The sequence below is a fragment of the Amblyomma americanum genome, chromosome 8 (genome assembly GCF_052857255.1).
Source record: "Amblyomma americanum isolate KBUSLIRL-KWMA chromosome 8, ASM5285725v1, whole genome shotgun sequence".
Classification (NCBI taxonomy): Eukaryota; Metazoa; Arthropoda; class Arachnida; order Ixodida; family Ixodidae; genus Amblyomma; species Amblyomma americanum.
Genome location: NC_135504.1, coordinates 58,995,614 through 59,012,690, shown reverse-complemented (window position 1 = coordinate 59,012,690; position 17,077 = coordinate 58,995,614). Strand labels below are relative to the sequence as shown.

The following is a 17,077-nucleotide window of genomic DNA, read 5'->3' as shown; positions in this document are numbered from 1 at the left end:
GAAAAGTAGCTTTCTCACGGAATCGGTGGTAAGATGGAGGGGGTCATTGTGTTTCATTTTTATTACTTTCGTGTGCGAGCCACCATTATCACCATGATCCAAGTCGAGCTCACCAAAGGTCAAATCAGGGTGCCCAAGGTAATTTCTTCTAGGGAAGGGTGGGGGAAGGGGGTATGCTGGCAGCTGGCTGAGCACTGCCAAGGCCAATACAGCAGGGGGGGAGGGAGGGAGGGAGGGAGGGGGGCTGATTTTAAATACGTGCTTGGGTCAAATACATTACTGAATAATCTGAAATTATTACTTTTCGCGCTAGCCGTTACTGCAGTTTGTCAAGCTGCCCACTCTCTTTGACTGTTCACAAGAAAATTTAAGCTATTAGGTGGTTTAGACCTTGAGCTAAGAAAAGTTTCGTACGTTTTACTCTCTTCAGGTAAATTTTCACGATATATATATAACGCCGGAGTTATTGTTTTCAAATTTTGTATTTCAGAAATGAAACTGCGCATTTCTCTTTGAAAGGCGCATTAGAAGTTAGCGCATGAATTTAACTGAATTTGTCTTTGTGGCGTGATAGTACAATTAGTTTATTCGCTACAATAAGAATAGAATAAAACAAACGCCCCATTCTCCCTCATATAAAGGACGAGGTTGAGTTGTGCTCCTTAACAGCACCCCCCTCATTCTCCTTTCCATAGCTTGTTGTGCTGCACCCAATTTAGTTTCAAGCCTTTCCTTTAGACCTTAGTTCGACCCATTGGAATTACTACTGGTACGCTTTATTCCCGCTTGGAAGGACAATGGTAAACTGTTACTCGTATAGTTTTCATTCATAACGATCCGGAGACCTGCAGGCGACTTGGCGAAAAAGGTTCAACAACTCTGGGTAGATATGCTTGGTTCGACAGGACACCTTGAACCGAATTTAACTTTTCCAAGAACGTTTGCCAGGATGGTGGCACCTGCTATGAGACGAACAGGGCTGTTGGCGCCGGACAGTGCAAATTTGGGGCAATAAAATCCACCTGTGGCGCTACTGCCTGTGGCCTAGGACACCGCTGGGCACTAAAGCCATTAACGCTTGTACATACTAGACTGCATCCTATGGGAAGAATCTACAAGAGCGCCGAACAAATAAAGGATTCAATGGTGGAGGCAGGTCTCATTGTTTACACAGCACCAATGGCAGATTTAGCTTGCTCTGCTTTCTACTAGGGGATCCCAGTGCAGCTGATACACGAACGTACTGATTCATCAGTAAAGGTATCCCGACGATGCGGTGCACGAACACTCCTGTTTTCGAGGCCGTATATGCCTTATGCCTTCTTTCCAGCTTTTGTGCAGTTCAACAAGACAAGCTAAACAACCAAGTACTCAACATAGCCTCATTGAAAGTCTGGATGACTATAAGAGTTCCACGCGCCATTCAGCGCAGTCACATACGCCTTCTATAATGTCCCTAGATTAATATCTATATACCTTTAGTATCATTAGACTATAATATCTCATATTATTCTACAATATCCTTAAAACATCCCTGGGAGTCTGCATACAACTCCTGGCGCAGTGGTGCAGCGGTTAAGCGATGCGGCGCTGCTTTTGCAATGGTAGGTGCTGCCACCGGCTGGCTTTTGAGACCGAGTTTTCTTTTCCCGGGCAACCTCTCGCGACAAAGCATTGACTGCCACCTGCCATGATCGGCAGTTTGCTCACAATCCGCATCCAGTGGGCAGGGCTTCACTCCTATAGGGCTTCACCTAGGGCTTCACTCTTTCCCCGGGAGATGTACCGTCTAATGCTGACGCATTGAAAGAAGTACGATAATGTTTTGCGCGAAAAACAATGGCACCGCCACTGCCTTACTCTATAGGTGGGCGCCTGAACTGTGCCGTCAGGGAATGGATGAAAGAGGGGTTGCATGGATTCCAAAAGAAATGGGGACCATACTAGAGGGCTATGCCTTAAATTGATGACGTTGATGATTATGGATTTTCGTGGCGCAAAGGCATCTATGGCCAAAGAGCGCCATGGCACAAGGTATTTTTTACTTCTCAATGTACCTCTGCCTCAAATTCGACCATATGATTCTAAAAACCGCGCTGATCGCAATGCACACAAATTTGCTTTCTCTTTAGGCTTCATCGAAGCGCTGCCGACGGGGCCGGGATCCGTTCTCGTTACTTTGCGCTCAGAAGCAGAACGCCGTGACCGCCGTAATTCCACTTAGCCGTCTCAGTGGCTGCACAGAACGTTGAACAAGAAATCGAGCGTAGACGCATCCTTTCGGTGCAAGCCGCGAGCAGGCGACTCACCCGCGCCACGATCGGCGGGAGAGAAGGCAGTCGTGCCAGGTCGGGGCGCGACGGAGGCGGGGTCAAACGGCCAAGGACTCGCGAAAGGCCGTCGTACCGAGAAGACGACGGAGACCACGCTTCCGGAGGCACTGCTCCGCTACTCGAGATGCGATCCCCAACGATGATGCAGGCGCTGGCCTTCTGGTGCAGCTACGGTCTTCTCCTCCTGACCGCCGGTGAGTGTCACGGGCACCAGGCATCGCCCCATCTTGTCTACACTATCTTCTACTTTTTCGGCCGCGCGATAGTTGAGGTCACCCGCCGTTCAGTGAGGCAGTTACGGGGGCCACGAGCCATCTATTTTCCCGTCTTGGTCGTAAAACGACCAATTCTGCGAATACTTTTGCTTTTAACGTTGCCAACTGCTCCTTCTGCAATCGCAACCCTCCAGAGAAACTGGAATCTGGGGGAAGATAGCATGCGCCGAGAAGCGAAGCGCTTACTTCACGTGCTGCGCCCTCGCGTATACGGAGCCAGCTAGTTCTGTGTTTCGTTTCTGGTACCGATTTAGGGTTTACTTGATGCGGCACTTGTTACGCCACTCAGGGGGCTTACACCACCGGCAAGAGGTCGCTCCTGACGTTTTTAGCGCGGCTGAACTTGAAAGTGAGGACAAACTATAGTCGGATACAACTCAAGAACGCAGCGACTTTTTCCCGTCGAAGGACCCTCTTCCAGCCAATGGCGTCGGCCGATTCTCATGACCCTTCTAGCGTGAGAGTGCAGGGAGTGGTAGATGAAAGAGGGTAATCCGTTCCCTTTATGGTCGGGGATATACCCCTCTCACTATTGTGGCACGACTCCCTGCATTGTCATGTTAGCAGAGTCATGAGAATCGGTTGACGTCATTGGCTGGATGGGGGTCCTTTGACGAGGAAGAGCCGCTGCGTTCTTGAGCTGCATTCGACAATAGTGCTGTCGTGTAGTAGCACTGCCTGGAAGCTTGCTTCGCCTTAGTAGAGGCTCTGCCGTGAAGTAAACCTCCAGCGTGGGAAAGCCTTACTGCAGTACCCTGGCGTGGGCTTGTGAGCAAAAGATTATAACACGCGCACTGTTTGGCAATTTGCTGGAACACAAATTTGAGACGTCGCATCAAGATTTTGTTCCTTCGAAAAAACAGCCAGAACAGCGAGAAAAAAAAACGGCATGTTAATTTTTGCGCTGTTTTTGTTCAAGAGTAATATCGCACTTTTCGCTTTCACTCCTCGTCGCTTCATCTCAACAATTTCTTTTTTTTTTAGGACTATGGATTGTGAGAAACCTTGGAAGTGAGCTGGCGGTTTCTTTTCATTGATTTAAGCGCAACAGGTTGTCAGTACGCGGAAACGAAAACGTTGCACGCACTTTTTGACATTGGCACACTAATAATAATAATAATAATTGGTAAGCGGAGTAAACGTCGCCTGAGGATGATTATGTAACGAATGTCAGTGCACTTATTGGTCATGTGCAGTTCTTTTCGCACACACGTCTTTTGTAGCACATGTTCTGATGGGAGTATTACCTAACTAGTACTCCCGGCTCAGTCTCCGGCCTGCGTTGAGTTACATTGAAAAACGTTCAGAAGACATCCTGTTCTCTATTTCAAAGGCAACGAAAACATCCGATAACACTACAGAACTTATATTATGTCGTCATTGCTGGCTCCTATACATTGCAAAACTTAAAAAAAAAACTCGTAGGAATTGCACCTAACTACTGCATAATTGAGATTAATTAATTGCGATAATTTCAGCGTGGCTAAGAGCAATAAAACTGCCAATCAGGAGCATACAATAAATTAATACCAAACTTAAAAGTTGTTCCATCATCTTCTAGTGCTGCAGTAGGACCGTGGGAGCTTTAGGCTGGCTTGCAGTTAGAGATAGCATTTCCAGTGAATTATCTTCCAGAAGGACTCGGGCGTCCTTTGCGGCTAACTGTTTCACTTTCCTCGATAACTTATAAGTTGGAAAACGCCATTCGTCCCCTAATTTGAGGAAGTATAAATCCACAACCACAAATTAAATCTGTTCTCATTTTTCGCGGTCTTTATTGTTTTGGGATAAGGGCGGGAATTTCAAGGTTAGCATGCCTAAGCAAAGAGAAGATGTTCTCGCGAGTCGAGCCGTTTCAACCACGTGAAAAACGCGTCGACGCATTCGCTACGTCACACTAACCAGCCTGGAACCAAGCTGGGATGACGTACAATAAATTTGTTCGTCTAACATCGCCCTGGAACTTCTCACTTCCTTGTCGCTCGTTCCTCGCTTTTTATGTTTTAACCTTTATTCTCTATTTACTGATTTCGTTGTATTCAAGAGGTAATAAAGACCTGTAGAAAAGATATTATTTTAAACTCATTAGTTTATAAGGCACGTCGGCTTCGGAGTATACCTTAACCGAGAACTACAACTGGTTTCGATTGCTGCGAAAGACAGCGTTGGCCAGCTAGGCCTAAGCTATAAGGAATTGGCAGCGCAACAGGCGGCCAGCTGAGTTTCGTTATGTTTTTAGGTGCTTCGCGGCTCTGCGCTTTGCGTGGCCACGTGGTTTCTTTACGCGCCTCGATTCACAATGGCGGAGTAGCAGAGTGCCTCCATGTGCTTCTCTAAGTGCTCCTGAGACGAAATTCGTGCAACAGCACGCAAATGCGACAATTGGAATGAGAGCTGTGTATAACTAATGTTCCACGTACCTCCATGTTAACAAGCGCACAGCTCGGCGTGTTCGCGCCGTCAACATACCAACACCCTGCGCTGCATAACCAGCCCTACGAGGACTATTACAGAATTTAAATATGCCCGCACATACCAGTCTCTACACATCAGTCTGGACGGTGGCTCGGCGGTGACAGCGACGCTGCCGACACATCGGCGCTCTGACTTTCTAGCCAGACCCGTCGCCCCAGCCCTTGAAATCATCGTCCGCTATGTGGGGTTGAGGTCGCTGAAGTGCAGGCCGCAGTTCTTTGCGAGAACTTCGTTGCCGGAATCGGGAGCGGGATCCATAATAAGTTCGGCGCAAACGTAAACGAAGTGGCGACGGCTGACAGAGGCCTTCAGTGTCCGGCCTGCAGTACTTTTCATTTCGGCTGCAGCTAGGCGGGAGCGCAGCGCTCGCCGCCAGCAATCACGGAGTCCTCATTTCCGTTTCCGCCGCTTTACGTCACTGTTCCCCTATTTCCTCATAAGAGAGTCCCGAGTGTGCAACGTAGCGGCGGGAAAAGTTTTTCAACTTCGAATCCAAATCTCTTAGCAACAAATGCACCTTTCACTGCCGGACAAGGGGCTACAAAGCCACAAAATGTCGAACTATCGGATTTCAAACAAACAAAACATTTTACAGCGTTGTCCTCAGTGTCCCTTTCATCTGGACCTACTCCCTTAGTAACACTCTTGGATGTTATAGCGCAATGAAAAATATGTGAAGAAGAAGGACATTACCCTGGACGCACATGCCATCGCTCAGAGCGAGAGACTGCTGACCTGGACAGACCAGAGACTCTGGTCCAGAGACTTCATTCGAAGTACCATGGCCCCTACCGCGTCGTGGAGCGCACATTCTCAGTCAACTACATTACTGAGCCTGCCTCTCACACCATCTTCCGATCTCCACCGACGTGGCCGCGAGACTGTGCATGTCCAACGACTCAATCCGTACTACGACCCGGTTGAGTTGTCGGTACCATGAGCCATCAGGATGGCTCCTTTTCTGCCGGAAGCCTTGTGAAGAAGAAGTACATTAGCCTAGCCGCAATGCGATCGCTCAGAGCGAGAGCCTGTTTTCCTGGCCAGAGCAGTGTGTGTGTCGCCGCCGTGGTTTCGCCGCCGTCTGAGTGCTGACGTAAACCCCCGCTAGAAATAAAACAAATTGATTTTGTTCTTAAATTAAAGAAACAGCTTTAACGATGTTCTAGATCCGCTGGGCGCCAAGATGATGCAGCTCCTAACGAATATCGCGTTTATTACGATACAGGCTGAGATCAAAGTTATATCTACCAGCGAGTTACAAGCCTCATGAGGGAGGAAAAGTTTTTTTTTTCTTTTCTACACTAGATGCAGTCTCCCTCCTATCTACCTCTCCCCTCTACATTTTTTTAACCGAAAAACAAGAACATTTGATGAGCAATTTTTATCTTTGGTCGCTTTCGGCACAACTTGGCTGCCATGAGTGCGTGCCACCACTTTCGCCCTTCGTTCAGCAGACTCACGCGAGGCAAAGTTAGCAGCTATCCAGAAATTACGGCCATGAAAATTCCGGGGAGGGGTGGAGAGTAACGCTGGCAGCCGAAGCAGGCTTAATTAGATCGCTAGTACAAGTGAGCCTAGTTTCTTCGCGATTATAGGATACAGCCCTTTTAGTTTTGAATGATTTTTTTCGTTCAAAAAGAGACACAAGGCTGACCGTTGTTTGAGTTAACAGTGAGGTTATGGCCACTTTTCCTGCAATCCGTCACTACCATGTCTAATTACCTGCGTGGTCAATTGTCTCTGGAGTCATAGCACTCAATCTCAGCTTCTATTTCACGAAGAGCACCTGCACGGCTAAGCTGTTCGTGACGTCGAAAGACGTAACGCATAAACGTGCAAAATGAATGGGGTAACAAGTACATAAGAACAAGATCATACTGTTATTGATCCCCGACTAGAGCTCAAGACGGTCATCATCCAGTGATGAACGGTGTTTGGGGGATACGCACATCACTCCTCCTCCTCCTCCTTCTGCGAGCACATTTCGCCAGAGGAGCAATAACCGCCCGAAGCGGCCACCGGTGACCTCTGAGACACGTTCCCTTCCGGTGTCGCCGTTCCTGGTTACACAGAAGCGACGCAGGAAAGGATTAGCAGGGGCAGCTACCGAGGAGATTGCGGCGACGGCCGTGTCTAATCCGGGCAATGCGTTCCATGCATCGTCCCTCCACAAGCCGATTAGTCACGCCGAGGAAGCGATCAGCAGCGCGGAGTCTACTGGGACTCCGGATTGTTCTCCTTCACCGTTTGCGGTAGCGCCCACGGGACGCGAAGAGAAGAACACAGTGAACACTGCTTCTTAAACAGTGCCTGTGATGCTCTCCAGAAGTGGACAACAAAAGTGGACAACACTAGTAAGTGTTGGGTAAACTAGCGCTGGATGGGTCCCTGCAGGGAAAAAAATAAAGCTGGTGGCGTGAAGCGTATGCCCGGAGAGTAGTCACGGCGGCAGGCTTGAGTTGAGTTGAGTTGAGGTGTTGAATGCCACAGGTGGGATTGGACTTGCTTATTCTACCGGCAATTGCTCCACCGTGGCGTCACTTCTATGTTAGTAATGTCCTAAAACCTGTCGGACCTACCCCACTATGCGCACAGTCACTTATAATAACACATATTCCCCTCCCGCAGTCACCATTTATGTACACGTTCACTCCACACAGTCCAAACCACAGTCCACTCCAGAAGCCACCATCAATGCACATATTCAGACAAAGTAGAAACACAGTCCATTGCAGTGCCACAATCCATACACACATTCACATACTGCCTTGAGTCAAGCAGGTAGTAATCTGGTGTAGTCAGCGTGCTTAAATTGGTGCGGAGCAAAGGCGAAAGCATTCTTCTCGGTCTTCTCTTCTTTAGTACTACCATTAAACAGCCTACTACCGATACTTGTAACTTCACTAAGCCACTATCATCAAAAGAGCTCAACCATTATCACTTGTCATTTACGATTCTTTAGCACATTGCTATCGCCCGTGTTGCATTATAGAAGTACTTGCCGCATTTTGCATTATAGCCAGTGTTTTACTACACCCAATGTTTTATTATAGCCGGTGTTTCATTTAAGCTGGTGTTATAGACCGTCGGTCCACGGCCTGCCCATCACGTGTTCATACGTCACTATAAACTGGTCTGCGGTTCGATGCTGGAAAGCGGACGCGGCGGACCAAAAAAGCAGACTATACGCACTCGGCGAACCAAAGCTGTCAGACTGTTTTAAAGTGATTGGCAACGCTGGGAAGCAGGAAAGAGAACGAGACGACCTTTCGTGCGAGCTGTGGGCTCCCTCAGCCCTACCGATTCCGTCTCCAACTTCCCCCCACCCACCGCCCCCATAGCCACAACAATGAACGTACTGTAGTCGCATACAACTCAAGATTGAATCGGCAAATGCCACCATCTAGTAGCCCTTCCAGCCAATGGTGTCTACTGATTCTCACCCTTGACCGATTCTCTCCATCTCCTCGTTGATCGGCCCCCTTGGGCAGGCTAACGTGAAATGACAAAGGATGGCAGATGAATGCGGAATAACTACGGCTTAATCGGATTAGCCACGGCGCCATGGAAATCGGTCACAGTCAGATAGACATTAGAGGTTGGTTGATGGTAGATGAGGGTTTAAAGTCTCAAAGCGACTCAGGCTATCAGGGACGCCGTAGCGGAGGGCTCCGAAATAATTTTGACCACCTGGGCATCTTTAACGTGCACTGACATCGCACAGCACACGGGCCTCTAGAATTTTCCCTCCATCGAAATTTGACCGCCGCGGCCGGAATCGAACCCGCGTCTTACGCGTCAGCAGCCGAGCGCCATAGCCACTGAGCCACCGCGGTGGATCAGAGACAGTTTTAGCCGCACCGTACGGTAAACACGGCAATTACAGCAACAGCTACCATACGGAAAATGGCTCTAGGCAAGCCTGATAGCGGTAGTGGCTGCAACGCGTTGCCGTATTTGCCGCACCTCTATCCGGCTGCGCTAAAACTGTCTATTACAGCAGTCGAAACGTTGGGAAGAGTGGGCTGGTTGCCAGACGTAGTGTTCACAGCTTTATGGCCTGCCACTAAATCCTGCTAGGCAAAACTCACTTGAAATTTCTCTCTTGTGAACACGTAACGTGTGAAAACGTGTGAAGTAACGTGTGAACACGTGATGCGCAAGCCGCGAACGGGCTGCGGCCCGACGGTCCGTCATGCGAATTGACCTTAACGCCCCTTGCAACCTGCCACACTCTAAACAGGAGTAAACCAAATGGGAATACAAAACGAGTAAGCTGTCCCGTACCGCACTTCATTTTAGAGGCACGGTGTGCTGCCCAAGGTAGAGTATATTTCGATCGCTAAATATATGGAATGATTTCTTTGGCAACGGAAGAATATCCCCACTGCAAAGCATAAATCATAGCAACTCGATGCAGTTAGCAAATGGAGGATGCTTTTAAACGTTGCGCTGGAGGTCTTGAGGTTAGCATTTAGAGGAGATTGGAACCTCGGCTATTGAAATCTTCCTAACTGCTAGAACTTCGCATGCTTTTTAAGAGGGAGTTCGTTTCCGTTTGCAACCGTGAGTATTCCGCGTTTTTATTGTTGGAAATCTACCGCAGGGCTTCGCCAGCATACTCCGCCCTTTAAAAGTAGTGTGCAAGATTACAGCTTACTTTCTTTTTACTCCATTCGTGTTTAGAGTGCACGGCTGGCAGATGAAAGCCTCACGCAGATGCCGACGCAGTACGCCGGGCAGTTTTCACCGTCAGGGTCCTCCTCAAGAAGATCTGGCAGTTCAAAGAAAGGCGTGCCATGCCAGCCGCTGGCTACCGTCGTGTTGGAGACGGACATGGACGAACAAGCGGGATGATTCGCATTTTGTCCTTTTATACGCGCACTTCGAGCACGTGCGAGGAGAACCGATGAGGGTGCCCCTTGGCAAGAAGAGATGTCGAAGCCACTGTAAAGAAACAAAGAAAGAAAGAAAAAATGAAGAAAGAAAGGAAAGAAGGAAGGAAGAAAGAAGGAAAGAAGGAGAGAAAGAAAGAAAGAAAGAAGGAAAAATAAAGGAAGAGAGAAAGAAAAAGGAAGAAAAAACAAAGAAATGAAGGAAGGAAGGAAGAATGAAAGAATGAATGAATGAAAGAATCAAAGAAAGAAAGAGAGAGAGAGAAAGAGAGAAAGGAAGAAAACAGCTTTTGAGGAAGTATGGCTACTTTTGGGCAACGCATATGAAAGGAAAAAATGCAACCCAACATGACATTGGTACAGTGTTTTTTTTTGGTGGGGCCTCTCCCAAGGGTAGGACCTAAACTGTATACACTCCGTGTGATTGCTTCTCCATTGCACTTCGCATTTCATTTCAAAAGTATAAAAGGTTTACAGCAGTAAATAAGGTTATTTTAGAGTTCGGCGGCCAACAGGAAGGAATGGAAATTTGATCAGATACGGAAGCATTTGAGCAAACGGTGCAGCTGATCAAGGCAACGTAGTCAATCTGTAATACCCCCCCTCCTGATCTCCTGAATTACTCTGCCTCCCGAGAAGGGCGACAACTAAAACTAGACCGACATTTACACAAAATGCGAGCCGAAGCTCAAGCAGGTAATCCCGTTCAAGCCACCAGTTTTCAACCGCCGAAGAGCGAATAAGCTGTCTCTCAAAAGCGTTCAACAAGCATAATGTGTTGCTTACCTTTGCTGGTTCATTCACCCTTCTGTATCGCGACTCCTGCTCTGTGTTTCTTCAGAGTCCAGCACGCCTTTCCTGCTATCCTTAAAGCCGGTTAGGATCAATCGCGCTCACCGAGGCTACGAGCGTACGGCACCAATCTAGGGCAGGTTAGATTGTGTTTACACCGAGGGTACGACGGATTACCAACAACTGCTGGTTCGTGGAATGCTTAAAGGAATAACGACGCCAGGAGTAACGGCACCATGACTGGACTTCTGTATGCGATGGGATCCTTATAATGAATGCTGCATTGCCTAAACGGTATGGGCACAAATTTGCGGATCATATCGGGCAGCGCGTTCGCAGACAACGTTCAAAACGCGTGCTCACTGTGGTCCACCCGTTGCACGTTCAATGCTGACAGAAGTGGAGCTCAAGAAAAGGAATTGATTGATCGATAAGGAGAGGGGGAAAAGGCAGGGATGTTAACCAGAGAGGCTTCCGGTTGGCTACCCTGCACTGGGGATGTGAATGAGGGGATTAAGGAGGGAAGATAGAAGGAACGGGAAACACTGTCACACTCTGTCAATCAAGGCAGCTGTTCGTTAAAAATAAAACAGTGTTTTGTAAGCCTTATATCCAGGTTGTGTTGTGCAAAGCCAACGTGACAAAAACATAAAAAGACAGAATCGACGACCTGTCCAAAGTAAAGAAATATGTTCACTGAAACAAAAATCGATTACTTCAAATCGCTAGTTGACAAGAAAAGGACGCGAATCATAACTTGACTAAGCTTCACTGACCCAATTTTGCTTCACACAGTAAGCACGCGGGGGTTTGGACACTAGGAGAACATACAAACGGCTGCTATCCGACACAAACCGACACAAACACGAAACTTGGTTATGAAGAGAAGATGGGAAAAACTTGTTAACAGGAACGAAAATTATTAAAAGCATGCGTCCAGGCGAGCGACTCTAAAACATTCTGGAAGCTGCCCCGACTTACAATGGGAACTAATTTCGTAATGGTTCATTTTTTTATATATAGCACGAAGGGACAAACTTTGACTATATCTTGAAACCGTCCAGTTTCTCATTATCAAAGGAAGCGTTACAGCCTACCAGTTAAGCATCAAGCGACAGTCATGCAAAAATGAAATAAGTGCAAGCGGTGCATATGCTTCGTTACGTAAAACCAATAATTCACATGTTCAAGAAGCAATAGTGAAGTACGGTAAACGAGTGTTTAGTTTATTAGCGCTAGGTGTAGGACATTACCAATTACTTTACTTCAGCCCAGTGCTTGTTTTAGCAGGTAATTGTACCCTGCATTTTTCATGCGATACACCTTACTCACCACCGCAGCAGCTTTACAAGGGAAACTAGGGAAGCTTGGAAAGTTGGAAACTGCATTAACTTCGTGCATGCGTAACATCGATCCAGTGCTTCACATAACTAGTATACGCGGTGTTCATCTTCGACAGCCCAGAAGGCAGATGGAATTTGATGCCAACACTAGCGTTACTTCATAAAGGAGATCTCCTTTATGAAGTAACGCTAGTGCTGGCATCAAATTTTTATTGACGGCTCGAGCCGTCAGTAAAAAAAACAAAGCGATGAGGCCCACAGACCACAACTACTCATCTGATAAGAATAAGAAAGGAAGGGACATAATCAACGCTGGACAGAGCTGCTCCAGCTGGTAAACATTCTGATAAACTGACAAAAGTTGGACGCTAAACCTAAAGTAGGGAATTGAATTTATTGTAGCAATTCTTTTAGGTTTGGTTAGTCTGTGACTTTTCTTCATTATGAGCGACTGTCATTTCCTAATCGGTAAATTGTAATACTTTTCAGGGCTGTGCGAATACTACTTTTTCTAAACCGGATCAAATACGAACAATACAGGTAAAAACCGAAACAAATACGAATAGAGGCCGCCGCCGTGGCTGACTGGTTATGGCGTTCGGCTGCTGACCCGAAAGACGCGGGTTCGATCCCGGCCGTGGCGGTCGAATTTCGATGGAGGCGAAATCCAAGAGGCCCGTGTACTGTGCGATGTCAGCGCACGTTAAAGAACCCCAGGTGGTCGAAATTTCTGGAGCCCTTCACTACGGCGTCTCCTCATAGCCTGAGTCGCTTTGGGGGCGTTAAACATCCACAAACGAAACCAAATACGAATAGAACTGTGACAGAACCGAATCGAATAGGAATGGAATACTTGTGTGATTATTCGATACGTCTACAAGTGATCGTATAAAAGGAATATTCATGCGTAACAACGAAGCAGTAGTGATGGATCGAAACACGCAACACCGAGTTCTGCCAGGGCACACTCAACACGAAGTGAGGCTACTAAACCTGTGACTGTCATACGCATAGGAAGATTACCTTTTGCTACAACAATGAACAATCCACACTCTAAATAGAAAGGAGTAAAAAAAGAGTAAGCTCTCGTCCAGCGCATTCGCTTTTATAAAAGGCAGTGCGCTATAGAGGAGTTTACTCTCTTTTTACTCCTAGATAGGCGTATTTGTGTTTGGAGTGTAGCGCATGATATCACTAGATGAGGGGTATACGAGAGTTTGAGCTATGGCCATTAAGGTCGGGCATGAGGGCTGCGTTTGTTTAAAATGGCTGAACTCTGTAGAATTCATGAACACCGCCAAACGAATGGACCTCAGCGGCTCGCTGAACCCTTCTTCCCGCACAGGCCGGTCACGGCTGCATGCTGTGAGGCGCTGGAGTGAGTCCTTTGTTTGAAACAGACGCCGAAGAAAACCAATAATGTGGAACAGCCGATCTCCTTCTGTCTACGCTATTGCCAATTACTAAAACCAATACTACATGCAAGTAGCGTAAGCAGGTGGGAATGGCCGATCTTTTGAAGCAGCGTATTCTGCTGCAGCGATATTCTGGATGTTTCAGTGAAGAAACGACGCCGCTCCGAAATCACACTCGTTTAAGGCTCCTTCACCAGAGTTCATTTAAATTTATCCTATAGGCTCTTCACCGGGATGACTTATTTCTGGACTGTCATAAATTGCCCTGGTTTTGAAGTTCACTTAATCACATTACCGCCGCTCCTCGCTTCTGCTGGTACGTCAGCACACGCACCACCAAGCAACGTTTCTTAGCGAAATTTAGTGAAAAGGCGGAAGTTTGGGTGTTGGTACTACGGCGCCGAGCTCTTAATGAAGCGAATTGATTGGCCGACACAGAATGCGGAAACTCATTGCTTTCCGGGTTTGTTTGCTCCATAATTAAGCGCGAGTGTGTACTAGCGAACAATTAGTAAATCAGGATCAATGCGGGACGGCCACGTGGTGTCCGCAATGCGGACGCCCCGTGGATGTCGGGAGTACATTGCACGCTCTGCATAGTTTCACAAGAAGAGTATCGCCAGGAAAGACTTAAAGACTTAAAAGACTGTTAAAACTTTGGCAAACGTCGTTTTGCCACTCTTGTGGGTCGGAGGAACACCGCACGAGTTATTTATTGTTCACAGCGCGAAATATGACAAGTGGAAAAAATAACAAACAGAACTCGAAGAGTGGATTAAGCGGCGTTATTGAAAGAAACGCATTTCGAATCGATATCAGTGAAGAACGTGAATAAGCGCGGATTCTCAGAAGCTTACTAATGGTCTAATGAAGCCAGCTACAAAGTCTGTGGTCGTAGGTGCAAAAAATGCTTCCCTGGGGCCATATTCTACAAGCTATCCATTTTCCATTTCACGTCCAATCGGTCCTCTGTCATCGGTCACCCCACATATGCTTGCTGCTTTCAAGCGTCCGTGGGAAGCGACCCGAACATCGGGTACTTGGCGACCGGACCTCACCATCGACTACCATTGGCTGCAATATGCAGCCAATGGTGAGGTCTGGTCGCCAACCACCCAATGGTCGGGTCGCTTCCCACAGAAGCTTGAAAGCCGCTGGTATGCATAGGCAAAGAATGCAGGTGGACCGAATTGAATGGACAATGCAAAATGGATAGCTTATAGAATACGGCTCCTCGTTTTGTGACGCAGAATGCAGTTAGAACAGCTGGCGGGCAGAGCTTGGGCCGTCGCCAAGTTGTAAACGCAAGTAGTCAGGCCCCTGGCAGAGTGACTTCGCCGCGTTTTTTGGCAATGTCGTAAGGAGATTGGCACGCCTGCATAATGTACTTCACCAAATAACCTAAATCTCTCGTGGTAAAATGGCCTCACTGCAGTATTTTAATGTAGTTAGGTGAACAGGCAAGAAAGACTAACTACCAAAACTTTCAGGCGGGCCAGCACAGCTATTGCAAATTGTCCAGTGCAATAGAGTGTACAACCCATATCAAATGAAGAGCAACCTTGGGGCGTCATGGCAAATATATATCATGAGAAGGCACACTCACAACAAGCAAAATAGTAGGTGTAAGAAAAAAAAGCGCGCAAAAATTACATCTTCCATAAAACTATCGCATCATATAACGGAATTTTTAAAAAGTGTAATTGCGCCATGCGGTTGCTTGAAAAAAAAATGGTGGTGGTTTAGCTCTGGATAAACCTGGAGTGACGCAATAGCTACAGCTGGCCTAGTCGAACTTGGTCACGTGACCAACCACGTGACGAACCACCTGATCAGCCATGGCGCCGCGCCGCCGGCAGCTGCTCTGCACCACGTGACAAACCACTTGACAGCGCTGCGGCGCAGCCACAGCGTGGCGGCGTCGCCACCACCACGGCGTAGCCACGCTGAAGGCTCGAAATGCTACCGTAATGTAGCTATCGCTACAAAAACACATCTTCCGCAATCCTGGTCAACAAAGCGACCATAGCCATAAGCCACGACAGGATAACTGAAACGGACATAGAGCATGTGATCATAGCAATTATTCCACAGAAACAGAGGAAAAGGAGCAGCATTTTCATCGTTAATACCTACAGCCCGCCGAAACTGAGGAAAGCCAAATTCCAAGAGCTTTTTCAAGGCGCCAGCAAACTGGCAAAGGGCAACACGCTAGTCTTGTTAGGCGATTTTAATGCCCGGGATAAAAGCTGGGGATACAAGAATTTCAATGTTAAAGGAAAGACAGTAGCGGAAGCGGCAGAAACTGCAGGCTATAATTTACTCACAGACCCAGAGACTCCGACCAGAATAGGCTACAGTGTCAGTACCGACACCTGCCCGGACCTCACCTTCATTAAGGGTCCGGGACAGGCGCTATGGGAAAACCTGATGGAAAATCTGGCGAGTGACCACTATATAATTAAAACCCAAGTGGCCTCCGACCGACTCAAGCGGCCACTAGGCACGGCTAATATCGCAGACTGGAACGCCTTCAGAGAAGCATGCGACGAACACCTCATCAAAGGAGGGATTCAGTCGATTGAAGAATGGGGAAACATACTCAAGCAAAGGCAAAATGAGCACAAAAAAGAGATCAAGAGAACAACACAGACCCCCGAAGTAGACGCCAGGCTCCTTAGGCTATGGGAAGCCTGACGTGGTCTAATCAAGAGGTGGAAGAAACAGAAACACAGCAGGAAGCTCAAACTTAAAATAGCAGAAATTACAACGAAAGCAGAGGAGTACGCAGTACAGTTGGCGAAAACAAACTGGCAGCAATTCAGTGACTCCCTCAACGGAACTCTGAGCGCAGCTAGGACCTGGCATATCCTGAAAGCGCTCATCGGTCCGACCAAAACCAAAGCAGAAAGCAATAAAGCAATATATCGATTAATCCACCAGTTTGAAGGAACCGATGAGGAACTCCTGGACAAAGTGCACATCAAGTGCTTCGGGGACACAAACCCGAGAACCTATGCAAGAGGTTATCGGGGGAAAGAAAATCCAAACCTAGATAGACCCATCACACGAGAAGAAGTCTATGCAGCAATTCGAAGCACAACTAGGAATACGGCAGCGGGTGCGGACAAAGTCAACAACGCACTCATCCCCAACCTCAGTGACGAGCTAGTCGCAGAATTAACCGATTTCTCAACAAGCACTGGGCAGCGGAGACCGTTCCCGAGGATTGGAAGCATGCAGAGGTGGTTATGATTCCAAAACCGGGTAAAAAGCTACAAATCGAAAACCTAAGACCCATCTATTTCACATCGTGCCTCGGCAAGCTGTACGAGAGAGTGGTAACATTAAGGCTACAACACTACATGGAGGATCACGAACTCTATCCCCACAGTATGTTCGGATTCAGAGCGAAGCTGTCGACCCAAGACGTACTTCTACAAATCAAAGAAGGAGTTCTAAGGAACGTCCCTAGAGACGGAGAGAACGTAATAATGGTACTGGATATCAAGGGAGCTTTTGACAACGTAAGCCACGAAGCCATCCTCA

At 47.6% G+C, this 17,077-nt stretch overlaps 1 protein-coding gene across 1 annotated transcript in view; it reads left to right on the top strand.

The window, feature by feature from the left end:
* The first annotated feature begins 2,356 nt into the window (after positions 1 to 2,356).
* LOC144100368 (uncharacterized) overlaps positions 2,357 to 17,077 on the top strand; it is a 51,754-nt gene continuing 37,033 nt past the window's right edge. Inside the window, exon 1 of the mRNA XM_077633340.1 lies at positions 2,357 to 2,527. Coding sequence (XP_077489466.1) covers positions 2,458 to 2,527 — 70 coding nt within the window. The 5' untranslated portion in view covers positions 2,357 to 2,457. The remainder of the gene's footprint in view (positions 2,528 to 17,077) is intronic.